The sequence below is a fragment of the Cololabis saira genome, chromosome 2, assembly GCF_033807715.1.
Source record: "Cololabis saira isolate AMF1-May2022 chromosome 2, fColSai1.1, whole genome shotgun sequence".
NCBI lineage: Eukaryota > Metazoa > Chordata > Actinopteri > Beloniformes > Belonidae > Cololabis > Cololabis saira.
Window position 1 is genome coordinate 30590177 of NC_084588.1, and position 19153 is coordinate 30609329.

The 19153-nt window shown below is 37.7% G+C and overlaps 1 protein-coding gene across 6 annotated transcripts in view; it reads right to left on the reverse strand.

Moving 5' to 3' along the window:
* Positions 1 to 19153, reverse strand: part of tead1b (TEA domain family member 1b) — a 91041-nt gene that overhangs the window by 8799 nt on the left and 63089 nt on the right. For 4 of the 6 annotated variants that reach the window (XM_061743118.1, XM_061743143.1, XM_061743099.1 and 1 more), the window contains 8 exons: positions 14512 to 14576; positions 11917 to 12132; positions 8684 to 8695; positions 7674 to 7805; positions 7358 to 7404; positions 7192 to 7253; positions 5802 to 5926; positions 72 to 245 (listed from right to left, as the gene is read on the reverse strand). In XM_061743118.1, coding sequence (XP_061599102.1) covers positions 72 to 245; positions 5802 to 5926; positions 7192 to 7253; positions 7358 to 7404; positions 7674 to 7805; positions 8684 to 8695; positions 11917 to 12132; positions 14512 to 14576 — 833 coding nt within the window. The remainder of the gene's footprint in view (positions 1 to 71; positions 246 to 5801; positions 5927 to 7191; positions 7254 to 7357; positions 7405 to 7673; positions 7806 to 8683; positions 8696 to 11916; positions 12133 to 14511; positions 14577 to 19153) is intronic. The other 2 variants (XM_061743127.1, XM_061743135.1) reach the window with 2 other exon arrangements.

Here is a 19153-nt window from a genome sequence, read left to right on the forward strand (position 1 = left end):
TGATGATAGTAAGACTAGTACATGTTAATGGATCAGAATTATAATACATCTGGTTTCTAAATTGCACTCACCCAAAACTTTATAAGGAAGAAGGAATTCTGGGGGCCTTTTCCATACAGCTCCTTGAGTCCTCCTTTCTTTTCTGGAAATTTATCATAAATCTGACGAATGTCCACCGACTCCAGCAAGGAATCGCTGTAGGAATGATTCGTCTGTCCGATGTGCACGAACAGGTGTTTGTTGTACTGAAAAAGCAAATGAGAAATATTTTTACATAAAATAAAATTGCATTTCAAAGTATTTAAAACATATTGTTTAAACAAGAAGCATTTGGTTTCAGAAAAGTAAAATGCAGTACTACCCAGTCTAAATGTTTACTGAAGCAAAATAAGCCTTTCTGACAAATAACCACCATAATAAGCAAACAGTAGCAAGATTAGATTATGATGTTGAAAGACAGCAATGAGAGAAAAACCCTGTGCAACCTTCCCTTTATTTTATGATGCACAAATGAGTTAATAGCATTCTGCTCTGCTCAAGCCAGAAACCAACTCATCCCCTCATATACTTTAAACAAATCCAAGAGGATAAGACTGCTTCATCCAAATTCAATAAACTTCAGTTGCGATGGCACAAAACTCTGACAAAGACAGATCTGTCTCAGGCCTTGAATAAAGCAAAACCACTTGTGAAATTATGCTTATCCCACAAACTAGTGGCCAAAAGCTTATTTTCGCTAGTGCTCACTTGAAAATAAATATTTTTACAAGAATGAGGAAGAGTCAAATGTACGGGACAATACGAAATGAAAAGTGAGCTCTCTATTGTTTAAAACAATGTTTGAGTTTGGCTTTGTAAACTTGAACATTGCGGTCTGTTAAACTTAAAGCACACAATATTAAGACAAAGCAGATAAAAAAGATGTTTTTTTCCAGTGGTTCAGTGCCTTTGCTGTGAGCATGTTAAACCTGGTTATGTGGCTCTGCCTCTCAGTTCAAAGCAGGTTTTACAGTGTGCCACCTTTTGGACAAATATAGAAAATTAAAACATTAATAATAATAAATAATAATAACTTGCATTTATATAGCGCCTTTCAAGGAACCCAAGGTCGCTTTACAGATCATAGACCTTTTTCAAGGGATGCCTTGAAAAAGGAAAACCAAAGGAAGAACTAAATTAATTAATTAATTAAAATATATGTAAAATGAATAACCAAGCGTTGCCGCTCAGAAGTGCCCCATAGGTCGTCTTTTGGAACCAATTGCATCCAAGAACTCCCTCTCATTAAGATGTATGTGCTTCCAGTGTGTAACCCTGCCTCCATCGATCTGCCCAAAATGACTATGGGAACAATCAAAAGCTTCTGCATGGCACCATTGTGACTCCTGCCACGCCCTTATTTTATTTCTCTTCCCTACAGATCTACTTGCTTGTACTGTCGAGGTGACTTGTACTGAGCATTCAATTGTTCTCTGACTACCTCCCATCTTACCAGATGGACATTAAGACTTCATCAGTTCCACTTCAAGGCACTCTACCAGAAAGGATGTCTTAATGTTCCATACCAGGGGTCGGCAACCCGCGGCTCCAGAGCCGCATGCGGCTCTTTATCGCCGCCCTAGTGGCTCCCTGGAGCTTTTTCAAAAATGTTTGACCTTTTTTTTCCTTTTTTTCTTCTTTTTTTCTTTTTTTGTTTCTTTTTTCTTTTTTTTTCTCTTTTTTTCTCTTTTTCTTCTTCTTTTTTCTTCTTTTTATTTCTCTTTTTTTCTTCATTTTTCCTTTCCTTTTTAATCTCGACATTTCGACTTTTTTCTCAACATTTCGACTTTTCTTGACATTTCGACTTTTTTCTCAACATTTCGACTTTTTTCTCGACATTTTGACTTTTTTCTCAAGATTGTACTTCAACATTAATCTTGACATTTTGACTTCTTTCTCGAAATTTCGACTTTTTTCTCAACATTTTGACTTTTTTTCTCGACATTTCAACTTTTTTCTCAACATTTCGACTTTTTTCTCAACATTTTGACTTTTTTCTCAAGATTGTACTTCAACATTAATCTCGACATTTTGACTTTTTTCTCAACATTTCGACTTTTTTCTTCAAGTGCACAATGAAAAAAAAAATATTCCCCCAGTTATATCTAATATAGAAACATGCAGCATGTGTTTCTTCATTCTAAGGCTTATACATACAAGACTTTTCATTTTTTGCGGCTCCAGACATATTTGTTTTTTGTGTTTTTGGTCCAATATGGCTCTTTCAACATTTTGGGTTGCCGACCCCTGTTCTATACCAAATGTACGATTCAGTCACCATATATCTCCAGCTCCGTACCGGACTGTTTCTGTTTAAAATACCTCAGTCCTTCCAACCACTCTGGCAGGAATAGTACAAGAATAGTACAAAAACAAGACAAAGATTCCAAGATTTGTGACCTCCGTCAGTCATACAAGGCTAAACCCACAAACCCACAAATCCAGGATGCCTTTGTAGAGCATCAGGGGGAGTTTTATCGCCAGGTGCGGGTTTGGGATCAAGGAAACACATTCCAGTTGGTTGTTCCTCCAATACTTTCACAAGGTTTGGGTTGGCACCTCTTTCAGTTAAAGACTCTCCTAAAAGTCTTGGCAGTAGTGTAGTGGCCCACAATCCGCAAAGATGTCTGGATATACACCAAAGACCAGAAGTATAAAGCTGGCAAGCAGAAACCATCTAGATTTATGCAGACAACCAAGTGTGAAACCCCGGGACAAATGTTGGGAATCAACATTATGGCTCCTTTCCCCAGAAGCAAGAAAGCAGTTCTGGTGGTGATAGTAGACCTATACTCAAAGTGGGTGGAAATGTTCCACTTGAAGGACAAAACAACTGCTTGAATAATCAAACTTTTAAGAGAAGAGATATTCACCAGATGGGAAGTCTCTCAATTCCTGGTATCTGATCGAGGTCCACAGTTTACAGGTGGTCTATTATCGTTATTATGTAAAAGTTAGGGGGTGGTACAAAAACTGACTACAAGTTACCATCCTCAGACCAAGCTCACCAAAAGGGTGTAGAACTGTAAACACCAAGATAGCTTCCTACGTGGGACAAGACTACGATACCTGGGACCAACGGATTCCTGAGTTCAGGTTTGCTCTGAATACCATCCAAACTAATCCTAGGGTGACAAATCTGCACTCCTCTTCAAAGACTTCTCCATAAACCACCTTCTCCAGACCAGTTTACAACCTCAGTCTTTTGGAAAGCCAATAGCTATTAGCAACCGACGTTAGGAAAAGGGTTGAGTTGCACTAGGCCAGACCGGCCAAGTTGTCAGGATTTGACCCTTCCTGTTTTATTTTGAAGCCCGTGTCTTTGTGTTTAAGTTCTGGTTTGACCTTCCTGTTTCCCATCGGCCCTGATCGTCTGCACCCGTGTCTCGTTAACCCTTCTGTATATCTGGTCTTGTCTCTCCCTTGCTCCCGGCTGCTCCGTACTGTTTCCTCCCTCCGCGGTTTCCCTTGTGTTTAGTAGTTTTGGATTCCTGTTTCGAGTTTTTGCCATCCTGCAAAGCAGCGCTTTTTGTTTGCTTAAATAAATCTTTGCTTTTGATGCCCGCTTTATTTCACGGGACTTGGTTTGAATTCGTGCACATTAACTGTCTGATAAAGTCTCAGCAACACTGTCCCCTTAGTGGGAGAGGATTATTAAGAAGTTAGGGCCTGTCAATTACAGAATTGCATGGGGAAGTTCACAGACCCAAGAAGAGACAATTCACGAGGGGAACCTCAAGAGGTGTCACGGAGGTGTTTCTGGGTAGCCTGTAGCTAAGGCGGGGGCTATGTAGCACCCAATTTGCTATTTACTATCTAAAGATCTGTATGTTTTTTGTCCCTAATCATTTTCCATATGTTCTGTAAAATGTCTACATGTTTGGTTGTATTATGTGTGATGTCTTGTCTTGTATGCGTCAGGACAAGTACGTGGAAGTAATTCCACATAGATTACTATAAAGACGGCAGAAAAGCCAAAGGAGGCATTTTCTAAACAATGCCATGGACAGGAAGTCTACGTGGGACCTGAGGATACAAGCCCCAAGTGTTGGATTATTCCCTTGTTGGGAAGGATTATACATTTTCCTTGGATGGATTATACCAGTTAGACAATAAGGATTACGTGTCTGGACTGGGGGGTGAGCATTGCCGTGAACCGACAGCAAGTATGGGGTGAGACTATTGCCATTTAGTTTGAGAACACTTGTTTATACATATTGTGAGTATTGTGAGGCTGCTTCTTAAATATACGAAAGGAAAGAAGTTTAACAAACATTACTGCAGATGAAACCATTGTTGAGACTTTTTTTAAATAGACAGTGTTGGGACTTTTGTCACGGTTGTAAATGTGGTTGTAAATATTGTAAATATAATTATTGCTACTTTTAATTGCCTGAGCTAAGTTTAGTTTTGGTGCCACTGAGTCTATATTTATCATGTTTCTATCAATTATTCCATACAGTAATCTGCAAGCGACTCCAATTTATTTGTAACTTAGGCTATACATCTAGCTGAGCGTTACATCTTCTCCAGGTTGCATGTTTCAGCTCCTTCCACAGGTGTTCAGTAGGTTTAGATCAGAACTCATAGAAGACCACTTCAGAACAGTCCTATGTTTTGTTCTTAGCCATTAGTGGCTGTTTTTAACTGTGTGTTTTGGGTCATAATCATGTTGGAGGATCTATGACTTGCAACTGAGACTAAGCTTTTCTGACACTGGGCAGCACAGTTTGCTCCAGAATGCCTTGATAGTCTTGAGATTTCATTGAATCCTGCACAGATTCAAGGCACTTTGTGGTAGATGCAGACGCAATGTTGTAAACAATAATCCGTTCCTAATATTCTTGCCTAGTTAAATTTAGATTTAGGTTGCCTTTTAAAAAGGGATTCAAATACATGCTATGTGTCAACACAGGCCAGACCTCCTTGACTGTCGGCTCATTTGGCCTCTCAGCTGACTTTTCCCAAGAAAAATGTCTGCGTATTCTTTGATGAAAGGACTAGATGCTAAGAGTTGGCAGTGAACACTGTTTAGTTTAGTTTAGTTTATTAAGAATCCCCATTAGCTGGTACCATAGTAACCAACTAGTCTTCCTGGGGTCCACAAAGAACAACAACAAGAATATAAAACAGTCAATCATACCATCCACAATATATCATACATTTACAAATACAATTATAAAATATCTGATGTTAAAACACTTAAGACAAACATTTAATAATAATAATAATTATATGAACCTAAAATGAATTTGTACTAAAACACACAACGGAACCATTCGACATACAGCCAAGTCAACATTATAATCTAAACTCTAAATCTAAAATCTAAAATAAGATTTAAGTTTATTTTTAAATACTTGTTTACTTTCTATAAGACAGAGATAGTGAGGCAGATTATTCCACAGGGTTATTGCTCTATAGATAAAAGATCGTGATAAGGCATTTGTTCTTGGGTGAGGCAGCTCCAGCTGACCTTTGCTGGACCCTCTAGTGTCATGGTCATGCACAGTACGTCTAAAAACAATATGTTTAAATAAAAAGTCAGGAGTTTTACTGATCAAGACAGACTTAAACATCACAGCTGTGTTTAAAGCTAACCTGTTTACTACTGTCAACCATGAGAGAGAATCATGCATGCGGTTAATATTTGATCTTGTAGAGCAACCCAATACCAGGCGTGCAGCCTTATTTTGGGCAATCTGCAGCTTTCTGAGCTGTGAGGATTGATATTGCGTGTTTTGACATAATGCTATACTCACTGAGTCCGGATCTCTCTGTTGCTCTAAGAAGGCGGAGAACTCCACCAGTCTGAGTTTAGATGTACCGATGGAGCGGCCTTGCCATGCTGGTGCTGTGGGTGCTGGAGCTGCTGTGGGCTCATAACCTGCAATAACAACAAAGTAACTGAAGTGTCCCTCACAGCTTTGTTTGTTTCCATCACAGTAGTTCCAGTGCAGCTTCAGATGCAGCGTCTAAATTTGAAGCATTTGATCCTTTTTTGAAGGTTCAGAAGATGAATAACTGGTGCTACACTGGCCCCATAACTTTGCTGAACGAGATGTAAGAGCTAGACATGAGAACATTAAGAGTAAGGGGTGGGCTTATTGAAATCAACCAAAAACCTTGTGACTTCCCATCAGTGTTGGACTAGTAGGAAAGAAAAGTAACAAAACGTAGTTTACAAAGACTGGACACTGAAATCAGGCAGCTGTGGTCCATGGAGGACACTCACTCACTCACTGCACGATGGACACTGATAGAAGTCCACAACAAAGTTGATGGCATTACAAGATACCAACCAGTATGACTAAAATATACTTACTGCTATTTGATTAAAAAAATAATAAATAAAATAATATAGCCAGTGTAGCTTCAAATTGGATCAATAAAAAAATAATTAAAAAATGTGCTTCGACATAGAAATTGATTGGAAGCAGCAGGGACACTTTCAGAAGCATTTCTTTCAAGGCCACATGTTGAAACCCATTACATTTAAACATCTCAAAGTAAATCTGAATCCCACTGTGTTAAGGGTGTTTCAGATCCCCTAGTTTATTTAATTTGTTTCATCTTATAGCCTAGCCTTCATAAATCATCAATACATATTTTTTGTAAATGTCCTTTTAGTAAATCATCATTTTCATTTAAAAACGCCAGTTGGCAAAACACATTTGCTAACACCAATTGTTGTTTCCAACAACCTTTATAAACCCACACTTAATATCAAGACATTGGTTTTGAGGTAAAACAGTGTGATCTATGTCCCCAAAAAAAGAAAGAAAAATACATAAGCGGTGTGGTTCTGTGTGTATGGATAAGCAAACCAGTTCTTAAAATGTTGCATAGTTGACCTGGCCCTGAAGTGGCTCCAGCACCTGATTAAAGTTGGTCAAACGGTGTTGACGTAAGTTTAAAGTAAGACCTCAGGAGGTTCCCAAATGTTTCAATTGAATCACGGAACGATGAAGGAGGTCAAACTTTGAGGTAGCACAACACACTTGGTGCATTTATTGCACTATGCAATTTTTTCTGTTGGTTTTGGCTGGAGATGAAAAACTTAATTTTTATTTTTCACAACTGTTTTAAATGGTATGTTTATGATTTTTTTATTTATTTTTTATTTTTTCTTTAAATCAAGCAAAATCTTACTTGAAATGGCTGTTGTGACTGCTGGCTGGATAGAATAGGGTTGCTGAGTGAAAGGCTTAATGCTGAAAAGAAAAAAAGAAATAGGCATCAGCGGGTGACGTGAAGATAAGCAAAATAGATTTCCATTGAAGATTTCCCTTCTTTGACAGTGAAGTCTGATACTTACTCTTGTGATGATCCTGGCTGGCCAGCCGATATCATTCCCTGCCATAACTAGAAATTTTCAAAAACAAAAAAAAAAAGCAACAACAAAGAACATTCAAATGGGACCAGCTGTTAGCAACAAGATCAAAACACATCCTATTATTTAGAGGTTGTTGTTATCTTGACTACCACTCTTTTTGATCGTGAGCTTATCAGATGGCAGCAGTTGTGCAAAGCTGTGGTGTGTAATGTGATTTGGCCCGTGTGTTGGCCTTACTGCTGTCCTGGGTGATGTTGGACAGAATGGATCAATAATGAGGTGCAGGCAAGGCTCTTACCCCTGCTCCAGGGAAGGCTGGGCGAGGGATGCCTGGCAGGCCGAGCTTGTTGTGAATAGCCGTGGCAGAGACAATCTGAGCCGAGGACATGGAGGCCATGCTCTGGAGGGCTTTGTCTTTCACGGCTTGGTCCTTTAACACCAGTTACAAAAGGCTTAGCACTCACACAGAAGCGAGACTTGGGTGGTGGGAGGGGGTGCTGTAGAGGACTTTGTTGAGGTAGCAACTAAACAGCACACTAAAAGCATTAACCATTCTCACAACACTAAACACGCCAATATAAAGAAGCAGCATATGCATTGCAATGTTATGGTGAGACCTTTTCTTTTCTTTTTTTTCAAAAACGGTTTGTGTTAAGCAATTACTTCTGAATTCCAATACCATGGCTTGGCTAGCAATGGTATGCAGTGGAATTAAAGTTTACTTGTTGACCAAACACCCACAAAGATACTTTTTATATGTTCATTCAGAGACATTTCTTTCAATACCACATGCCAAAACCCATCACATCTAAACATCCCAAAGAATTTATCAAGTAAATCTGAAGGACACCAATCCCACTGTGTTAAGAGTGACTCACATCCCTTGTTGGTTCATGCTGTTTTATCTAAGGGCATCGGGTTAATAAATTATCGATGTACATTTCATGTTAACGTCCCAGTGGACTTGGTGATGGAGTTTAATTCAACCGGATATTAAGCTTAAGAGAGTGTCTGATATTTGTCAATTTTTTTAGGAAAGCTGATGTTATCCAGAGCCATGCAAACACATGCAGACTCTAGTGGCTGAAACATGCTGCCACCTTGTAGGTTAGCATGCTGTAGCGGTAATGTGATAGCACACACACAGACACCAATAAAATCAAAAAGGAAAAAAAAAATTTAAAAAAAAAATCACGCAGGTCAACAGCTAACATGTCACTATGGCTGTAGCACAAATGCAAAAGTGGAGGACAAAGCAGGCCCTAATTACAGCAGAAATAGTGTCACAGACAGAAAATGAACACTTACCATACTCGTAACCTAAATGCAAACAAAAGGGTTATATTGTAAATTTGCAATTCCATTACTGTAAAGTAATCAAAGACTGAGCATTACAGCTTCAAACATCAGCTAAAAGTCCTTTTACTTGAAGCTGAGAATGTAAAATCAAAAATCAACACAATGCAACAGACACAGATTTTAATGAACACTCGCAAACAAAGGTAAAGTGAAATTTGTATCTACACATTGATGCAAGTCTTGCAAAGTCTTGTTGTCTATCATTTTCACAATCTGATCTGTAGTAATGACTCAAGACAAAACAACAAAACAGTAATGTAATGGCTGTAATTTTACTAAAATGCTACCAAAAATAGTAGAAACAGCAGGTTTTGATGTTGTCCCGCATGAAGAGCACACTTTTTTTTCCCTTTTTGCCACTGAACTCTAATTTGCTTTAAATGAGAAAAGACAGGGATTCATACAAAAGCTGTCTGTTTTTCTTCAGACTGCTGCTTGTGCCCCTAAAAGACCAGGCATTCACGTGGCTTCGCTGCTTGTCTCGGTCCCTCAGTACACACACTCACGGAAAAACACAAAGAGAGATTAATAAACCATTAATTTGTGTTGAATAATGGGAGAGGAGCAAAGTGTGAAAGTCAAAAATGTTAGCCTGCTTTTAAGAAATATATAAATACATTAAATTAAAAAAATATGGAAATGATTGGTGAATTGTTCTTGGATTTAAAAAAACCTTAAAGTACAGGTCAGCATCATTCAAGATGACTTTTTTTCACTATGCCCCTTTCTCATTGTAATCTACCTTCCTGAAAAGATTTAATTCCCGAGTTTAACAGATTTCACTGTTTTTGAAATAACTGACAGGAGCAATCTGAAATGATGACATCTGAACTGGGAGGAGGGAAAGTAACTGACAGCCATGGCATTGTGAAAACTTGAAGGTATCAGCAGATTAAAACACAGAAGAAGCTAGCAGAGACACAGCCAGCTTCACGGCCAGTCTCTGCTCTGAATGTGCACAACCGAGCCTTTGTCAGCCAAGAAAAGTTGGGTTATATAGTCAGAGAAAGTAAAAGTGCAAAGTTTTCACGTCAAACACATAACTCCCACCCCCACAGCCTTCCATAAGGCAGATGCCCAGGGTACCATCTACTGGGAGGCTGAAAGTAAAATTTTTCTACTGTTGTTTTGCAACTTAATGTTGCAGTTGTTTGATGCTAACGTCATTGATATCAAAATGATAAGATGCAAAAAGATGGAAAACAACCAAAAAAGTGAGAGGAGAGGTGTCATGTTTCATTTCCTTTCTGTTTACTGTCCCACTCTTCCCAATGAGCTAATAAATGTTAACCATTAACTTAAGAGTGGTTTTCAAATGCACAGGCTTTTGAGTCCCCAAAGTTTGTCTTGTTGTTCACATCATACATAATCTGATGATCTAGATTCTACAGGGAATAAAAAAGTGGCTGTGTTATTTCATTTTCTTCACAGTGATTTTAGGTACCATATTTATTCATTTGTTCATTAAATTCTATGTATTGTCCTTTGTACCAATTATCCAGGTATTATTCATATCATATTTTACAACAGCAATAAGCAGGATATTAAAACAAAATACCCAAAGATGTATTCTACCGTTCTTCTAAAGGGCACCAGTGATGAGGTCTGCCTACACCTCCACATAGGCTTTGACCAGCACAGTCGCTCCCTGCCAAAGCCCCCTTTATTTCAAGCAGACATTTTTCCTGCAAAGCATCAGCTCCCAGCCACTCACCAACAGCCAATGCCAGCATGCTTCGAAACATGTGCACACACACCAAATTTACCTAGACATAATTAGAGCCCGACCAGTACGTGGATACACATAAGTAAGACACATAAATAAGTGATATGAGATACATGTATTTTCTTTAAAAATATAGTATTTTTTTAGGATGATGTTTTGGCCTTATCAAAAAGCCTATTGCATCGTTGTTCATTCCACTGGAGATAAATTGTTTAAATTTGACTATGTTTGTTTAAAATGAAAGGGAAAATGTATACTCTGCAACGCCAGTGGATGTCATGTCCACCACTGTAATCTAAATAGAAATACATTTAAAATAGATTGCTGTTAATTTCCAAAATGACAAAATGAAAACAACCAGAAAAGGTTGTGTGGTAATAAAATAAATTACTGAACAACTTTGATATCTCTCACTTGGGATAGCTACAAAGATCTACTGGATATCCCTTTAATGATGTAATCAGATTAAAATTCCAGTTTATGCTTGACTTTGGTTTATGGCCAGATGTTTGTAAAGCTAATAACTAAAATAATGGGTTTGATTTCAGTGTAATGTTGCATTAAAACTATGGAGGGATTTTTGTTTCTTTATTTTTCAAGCTAAGAAAAATGAATTTTCAATCAAAACTCAGATTAAGAACAAAACTCTACAAACTGTAATTCATTTTTTTTATTGCAAGTAAACATCTTTTAGATTTGCAAATAAAACTTTAAAGTTTTCAAACAAAACATTTGGATTTATATTTCAATTATATATGTTTTTTACTTGCAATTAAAAAAAACATGAATTACAGTTTGTATAGTTTTGTTCTCAGTCTGATTTTAGATTGAAAGTTCATTTTTTCTTTACTTGCATAATAAAGAATATACATATACAATTGGACTGAATCTGAGCATTTAGTTTGCATTTTATTTGACTTTAACTTATTTGTAAAGCTGCTTATTTTTTTTTTCTTTTGCATTTGTGTGGGAAATAGTACTTCACAAATAAATTGAATTCAGTGAAAGTGACAATTCTGTAACATGTCTACCAGAACTGCACAGTATGTTGGTCACAGTTGCATTAAAAAGTATTTAAGATATTCTTAGATCCAGTACCAGTGAGGCTCTAGAATAATCTAAACATTAAACATACAATGTGAATCTGTTTTATTGGTTTTATTGGCAAATATAGTTTTTTAAAGTTATACGCGGTCATGGATTTAGTGTGCAGCTGCTGTCAAAGCAATGGCCTGTAATGACAGGTGGATACATGAAGATAGAGTAGACAGGACAGCGACTAAGTGAAGGATAACAACAAGCTGAGTGGAGATTAGAAAAACCTTATCAGGCTACAGTTAGGAGAGCATTGGTGTTAGGTGGAATCAAGAGCATCAGGCATTCATTTTCTCACCACAGGAAACATGAAGTTAGGATGCACAGCAACCAACAAGCCCAAAAGCAGAAAAGCGCATACCTTTAGCTTGGAATGAAACTCACGAGATTTTCTTCTGGCAAGAACCTGAATGTGACTAGACACCTGCGGGGTAGGGGAGGGGAGGAAAACAAAGGAAGAGCCTGTAACCATGGCAATGAAAAGCCCCCTGCAACTGGGCAAAGCCAGACGTACCTTAATGGCAGCTTGGATTTCTCGAACTTTCTTTCTTGCTAAGACCTGTATGTGACTAGACACCTCCATTAAAAGAAGAGAAAAATGAAAATAAAAAACAAGAAAAACCAAAAAAAAAGCACAAGTGTGTCAAACATTTCTTTTTCAAAAACACTTCAAGAAGATAAGGTGCATAATTGAAGCATCTCTAGACACCAAGCTAACAGCCAATAAAGTAATATGCAGTGTGTTGTCGTCACTTCAGTGAACTGATTAAGGAGGATGCAGATCCTTTTAGCACACATTAAGAGAACAGATGTGATCTGCTGTGTTCTGAATGAAAATTGCCTAGTGTAGTATCCTTGTGGGAGCTGGGCAAGACATTTCCCTAGCCAAGTTTGCATTTGCCACTCTACAATTCATTACTATCTAGAACTTTGATGACGCCATGCAAATAGCAGCTTGAATTAAAAGTAATGTGTGTTGATGGCAAATTTAAGAGGTACATTTCCAGTCTCCTGTGGCACTATTCACACAAATAGCACTCAAGGTGAGAATGGTTAAGGCCAAAATGGTGCATCAACATGTGAACCTATTATTTTCGATTACAATACCAGATCAGAGGCCACACACAGTATAACATGATGAGAAATATGTTACCATTAAAAATACATATATATCACCTGACAATGCTTTGCTCATGAGAAAAGCTTTGTTGATAAATCTAGTTTAATTAGTCAACGTTCACACGGAATATTAAGTAAATGTCTAAATGTTGCTGGACGTACATGGTGAATAGCATTTTTTTTTGAGTAATACAAACTATTTTGTTGAGGGAAAAGTATTTGTTTAATAGTTTAACCTAAGTAAGCTTGAGAAAATAGTTTAAAAGTATTTGACGTGAATCTTCTTCTCTCTGTCTGATTATATATCAATCATTTCAAATGTCCTTATACACCATTGATTTATTTAACACAATAAAGCATTCTTGATGGCTTAATGTGCATTTTTAGAGCAAAACAACATGTTGCAAAATGAGAACTGTAACTCTACAATGACAAATGGTGACAAACAGGATGGTTTCTTCAGCTGAAGGAAAAGAACATGTTTTTCTCAACCTGACGATAGCTATACCTTTACAGAAGTGTATTTAAATCCACAGAACCATATCAATGTTCAAATATGGTGGAAAGGTGAGATTTACAGGCTACTCCTATCTCTCACCACGTTTTACACAACCACTGCACAAGCTGGAACTCATAAACAACATCATAGCATGACAAATCCCTGAATCTGGAAACATTGACAGGTGAAATCAGCACCAATCCTATACATGACGTTACTTCAAACTAATAGGAACAGATATTATAGCTATTGTTGTGATTAAACAACTCTGAATCTGATTGTGCGGTGTAGAGTCCCAGAGAGACAAATCACACGTTCTTTCCGTGCCAGACTAATCAATTCACACAGAGTGATCGAATGTCACTGCAGACAGCTTGTTTATCAATGTCGTTGTGGGCATGCAGGGGATTTCCCGTTTAGAGGGAAGATCAGCAAGCTTCACAGCGCTACAGAAACGCCATCAGGGCTATTAGCTACTCATTTCAACATTGTTTGATTTTTTTTGTTTTTTCGTTTAGTTTTTTTGCACCAAAATTACTTGATTTCTTTTATTTAATCAGGACAAAACTCAAATTGTGTTACCCTCTTCTAAGTTACCAATTATACTGCTTCGACATGCATAAATATGTAGAGTAAAGCCTTCATGATTTGGTCACAAGGAGGAGTCTTTCTTTGTAAAGCTACAGCAGACTTGATCTTCAAATGGCATTAACTTGTTTCATGTTTAAAACAAAGCACAGAATAAAAGGCTGATATACAGTTAGTGAAAAGCTTTTTAAATCAAGAAGTGACTCTTGAAAAAAACTATATCAAGTACGTTTTGTATTCTATGTGGGGATATCCTTATTCAGGAATAACAGTAGTAATACAACGGCAAGAGTGAACTTGTCAGCCTTAAAAGACAAACAACGAAAAAGAAAACTTGCTCATCTATCAGTAAATGCAGCGCTACTTTCCCGCTACAGTAGTTAATTTGCAAAATTGATTGATTTTATTTTGTTTGATTTGTTTACCAGCCATTGTGATATATTTGAGTCTGATTATATTTCTATCAGAGCTTTTAGTTCGTCGTCACTCCAAGTCTGACCATGAGACATTTCCTCCGGATATCGGGCTACATATGTGTTTGTGTTTAGCTTGTGTTTACCCACAATGCCCCGCGTTATAGTTCACTTCTTGACCCACATTTTTAAGGTGGACCAGATATCAATTCTTTGATCTGTATCAGCGTCCTTATTCGTGCCCTTATTCTGCATCTTGCTTTGTTTATCTGGATAGAAATGAGCACCACTCCGCACACTTTTCAAATGTCTCTCCTCCTGTTTTATCTCGTCTTACCTGCTTTCGAGTCCTCGTCTTTCCAGTCCGAAGCTTGATGTATCTGGCTATCAGCTCATTCCGACCTGCAGGAACACAAAAAATGAAAAGAAATGTATTAAAAAGAAAGACTAAGTATACAGTTTATCAGTTTCTAAGTACGTTAAAGCATTTTTCTACAACAATTAACTCTTATATCTTCTTGAATTGAAACTTACTTCCAAGACTAAATTTCCTCTTATAATTGCAGTATAACTGTGTCATCCAATTCTGAGAATTTAGACCTACTGGAACATCAGCCTTTCTTCCACTAGACCATACATGCATGAGCAAATGGTTTATCAGTATTGTTTGTGTGCATTTTCATTATACCATGCAGCTGCCTAAGCATCACATATTGGTGCACACACTGTGCTCAAAGCGGCACCGGCCTTTTATTGTTGGGTTAAAGCCTTTGTAACGTGTTGCAGACCACAGCACTTCTGTGTGATTCTGTTTGAAGAATTGTCAAAGCCAATGTGAATCTTTCTGAATTTGGGTACACTAAATGGTTTAAGAAAAAAAAAAAAGCTTTGAGAGCCCTTAGTCACAGTTTCTCAAATGAACAACCTGGACCAACCAGTGTAAAACTCAACAGTCAATGTCATTACTGTACTACTCCACTGCAACACATTCACCTTGAGCATGAGATGATAGAAAGGGGAGCTCCGCTCTCAGTATTGAAAGGTAGCTGTTGAACAAACACCTTCTATTTTGCTACACCTTCACCTTCCCACCTCGCTACTTCATCTTTTGGTATATTTCCAGAAATGTGTTCATTGCTGTCTTCATCACTATACTGTGCTCATATTCAAACTGAGAGTGGATGTTTGTCATATTCGTCTTCCTGTCTTCTCCAGTTACGGAGCTGTTTGTGGCCATCGTTTGTCACTTCTACCGTGGAGGATGCACAAGTGTGGCTCGTGCTTGTGCCTTTCCATTTTGTTGTGGTTACAAGCCTTACAAGATTAACCTGAAAACATAAAAACAAACCCCATTTCAATTTGTAAACACAGGTGTTGAGGTCTAATGTGAGAAATTCACTCATCTGGATCATTGCATACCCTTCCCTGATTTGCTAAGTCTACATCATATGATCATTGATGTAAGATAAAACACAGAAGCGTCTTAACAGCCTTCTAAATAATAACATGGAGATGGAAAGCTTGGGATGAAATACTTCAAAAAAGCAGTATTCAACAAAGGTTTTTTTCCAAGGGTTTTCAGCATGTTTTTATTTGTGTGTGCATGCACTGTGAGCATGAATGGTTATGCAATATACATTTATGGTGGTGTAAAGTCAAAATGGAGATGAAACACAAGTATGGACAAACAATCTTGAGTCTTTTACAGTGCCATGGTTAATCTATTAAAGCATTTATTGTCATGAGGTAATTGAAGTTTTTTTTTTTTAAGAAGTTAATAAATATCTTTATACTTCTTAAAATATAAGTTGTAGTGATGTCCTGATCCAATCAGGGGATCGGCTACAATTGCTAACCGCGTGATTTCCAAAAGAACAGGATCTGGCGGAAATGATAAGATTTTTTTTCTCATTTTTATTTTACAACATTACATTATTTATTTATTGTCTATGATTAAAAGAAGCCGTCTGTAAGAAATGGCCAAAACTGGTACTGCAGTCACTTTCAAAATATTGTTGAGCGGCGTGTACCCTCCCCCTCCTCCCCCCGACCAGAGGTTGCCAGGTAGGCTGCAGAATGCAGCAGGAACGTAGGCTGCCATGGCTGCGATAATTACAGCCGAGCTGGCAACCCGGATGCCGAAACAATACTGACTTTGTGATTGGGAGATAGGTGGAGGGTGGAGCTTCAGAAACAATACTGACTTGGTGATTGGGAGATAGGTGGAGGGTGGAGCTTCAGAAACAATACTGACTTGGTGATTGGGAGATAGGTGGAGGGTGGAGCTTCAGAAACAATACTGACTTGGTGATTGGGAGATAGGTGGAGGGTGGAGCTTCAGGCCAAAACAAAAAATGACAACATAAACATCAGTTGAGGGCTGCAACTCCTCTTTTTAAACTGGAATATCCTGGCTTGAGTGCTGTTGTCAGTGACAGAAGTATTTGAAATGAACATGATTTTTAAATGTCTGTTGACATATCGGGGTCATTTTATGATTCGTTTTATTATTGCTCTTACATACAGCTCCTTTAAGTTTCACCGTTAACAATTACAGTTTATGTCAGGCACGGCGTAAGCGTAACCTTCAATCTAGAGTAGCAGTTTTAGTTAGTCAACTGTATTGCCAACTTTCTTATACATATTCAGCGAGTTTTCAGATCCATTGAGTGACTTTTATTCAAAAAAGCGACTGGCAACCAATCTTTTTTCAGGTGTCACTGCAGACTTCTGTAGACTCTAAATTGAAGGCTTGTATCTCACTCTTCTCAGCTAGCACTTAAAGCTGACTGATTTTTAGATACTTTTTCTGTAACTACTCTGTCGAGGTTCTAAGCGGCTGAGCCGGGCTGTATCTGACATCATCACACTACAGGCCACTGATTGGTCAGCGGGTTGGCCAGTCAGACGTCTGAGTCAGGATGTGGACATCAGCGAAAGAGCGACTCTGACAGCGCCTTCTTGTTTATTTTAGTCGACAAGCAATGGCAGCGCAAAAGTCTGTTTCGTGATCCAACTCTGAGGTGCAGATGTTCATAAACCTGGTGGCTGAGGAGAGAATTAAAAAGGGATGTAGACGGGCGATAAGGAACAAAGAGATCTACCAGAAGCTTTGTCACTTCATAGCTACTCGTGGCTACCAACAGACTTTACAGCTATTTTAACTTGATATTGATCACAAGCCACAGACCCAGCAGCACATATACCATCTCCTCCAGGTTCTACATCTTTGGTGTCATTTTCTTCTTCATTTTGTGTCACACAATCAAGTATGTCACAGCAGCTTTGCTCCAACCCCATCTACTTCTGCTCCATGTGCTGAATTGTAATAGAGAAGAAACTAGGCCAAGTTCAGTCGAGCCGAGTTGAGATGAGTAGAGCCAAGTAGGAGTGGAAAAGTGCTAGTGGAGACTAGTGGAAAAGTGCTACAAGTCATCAACTATTGAAATGATTGGTCGACTAATCTGATGATGATTTTGATAATTATTAAATGGCTCTTATTTAGCTTTGAGCTTTTAAATTTTGCATGGGTTTGTTTAAATGATGTACTAATTAACAATAAAAAAAGAAAGATGGACACTTATTTCAAAAATGCATCTTTTAATGAACTTTACTGCCAGTTGCTGTGGTGTTACAGTGTCATATTGTTTACCAGACTCTGTACTCTATTGTGCATGTGCAATTCTCAGCAGAGATAGAAAGATAAAGAAAGGTGATGGCTCACTCTGTTGAACTCTTTTAGGAAAGATTTTGCTGACAAATACTATTTTTATTAACGATTTTTGTCAAGGTCAACTTTTCATTTCACCCCCCAATCATAAATAATATTTATTCATATAATTCAAATTCATATAAAATAATAGGAATACATATTCTGTGGTGCTACACTGGCCTTTAGTCAGGACAAGGGTTGGAATTGCGACATAAAAAAAATAATTGACAGAATTGATATCTCCCACAACTTTATTCCTCTCACCTACAACATCTATTACAATTATATAAAAATTGTAAAGCCAATAGCTACTTTCTTTACTGAGGTGTTGGCAACACTGTCTGACGTAAATGTAGATCAAATGTGCGGCAGGTTCTCAGCATTTCAGAAATGTCTGCAATTTAGAAATATTTCAAACTGGACATCAGATGCATTTCTACAGCAGCTTCTACTCTTTGCAGTTTATACTTTTTTTTTTTTTTTTTTGTGGATTACCAAAGTATTAGATTACGACTCGGCCAATACTCAAAATCAAATGAATCAAAAAAATATGATCAGGACATTCCTAATACAGTAAGTGTTGATAAAAATACAAATTTAAATGTGCAGCTTTAGTATGCCAAAATCAACTTTTATATCATGGTATTAATAGGAGATTTAGTCATTATTAGAGTTAATTTTATAACATTGCCACTGAAGGATTCATAAAAACTATAAAATAAATGAGGCTTATATTTTGAGAACATGTAAACAGAGCTATGTTCTTATCTTTAACAAATTTGATCCTTTTTTCTTATGAACACAGTTAATAACGCCAGCATTAAAATTAAAAAAAAACAGCAGCAAAGCCTTTAATATACACTAATTCAGTCTTCTTCAAAGCCTAGGGTTTTGAAAAGAAAAAGGCCTAGCTTTTCATACGATTTAAAAAAAAATTATGTTAACTGAATATATTGGGTTACAACAATGCAGCTTTGACTAAATTATAATCAAAGGGTAGCTAGTTAGAAAATTACAATTAACAACGGCCCCTGACATTCTTCTGCCCTCAGCTCTGCTCTAATTAGTGTAGCAATGTGCGTGACCCTGCTTACCCCTTTCATATGGTAATAGCATGTCGCCAACCAAAACTATTACACAAATTATAGGTAGGGAGGCACTCTAATTATGAACCCAGCTGTAGACAACCAATGCCATGGAACTGTGCCACCCCTCTATGAAAATCACCAAGCCCCAGTTATGATGACACATTTTTCTACCCTTACTT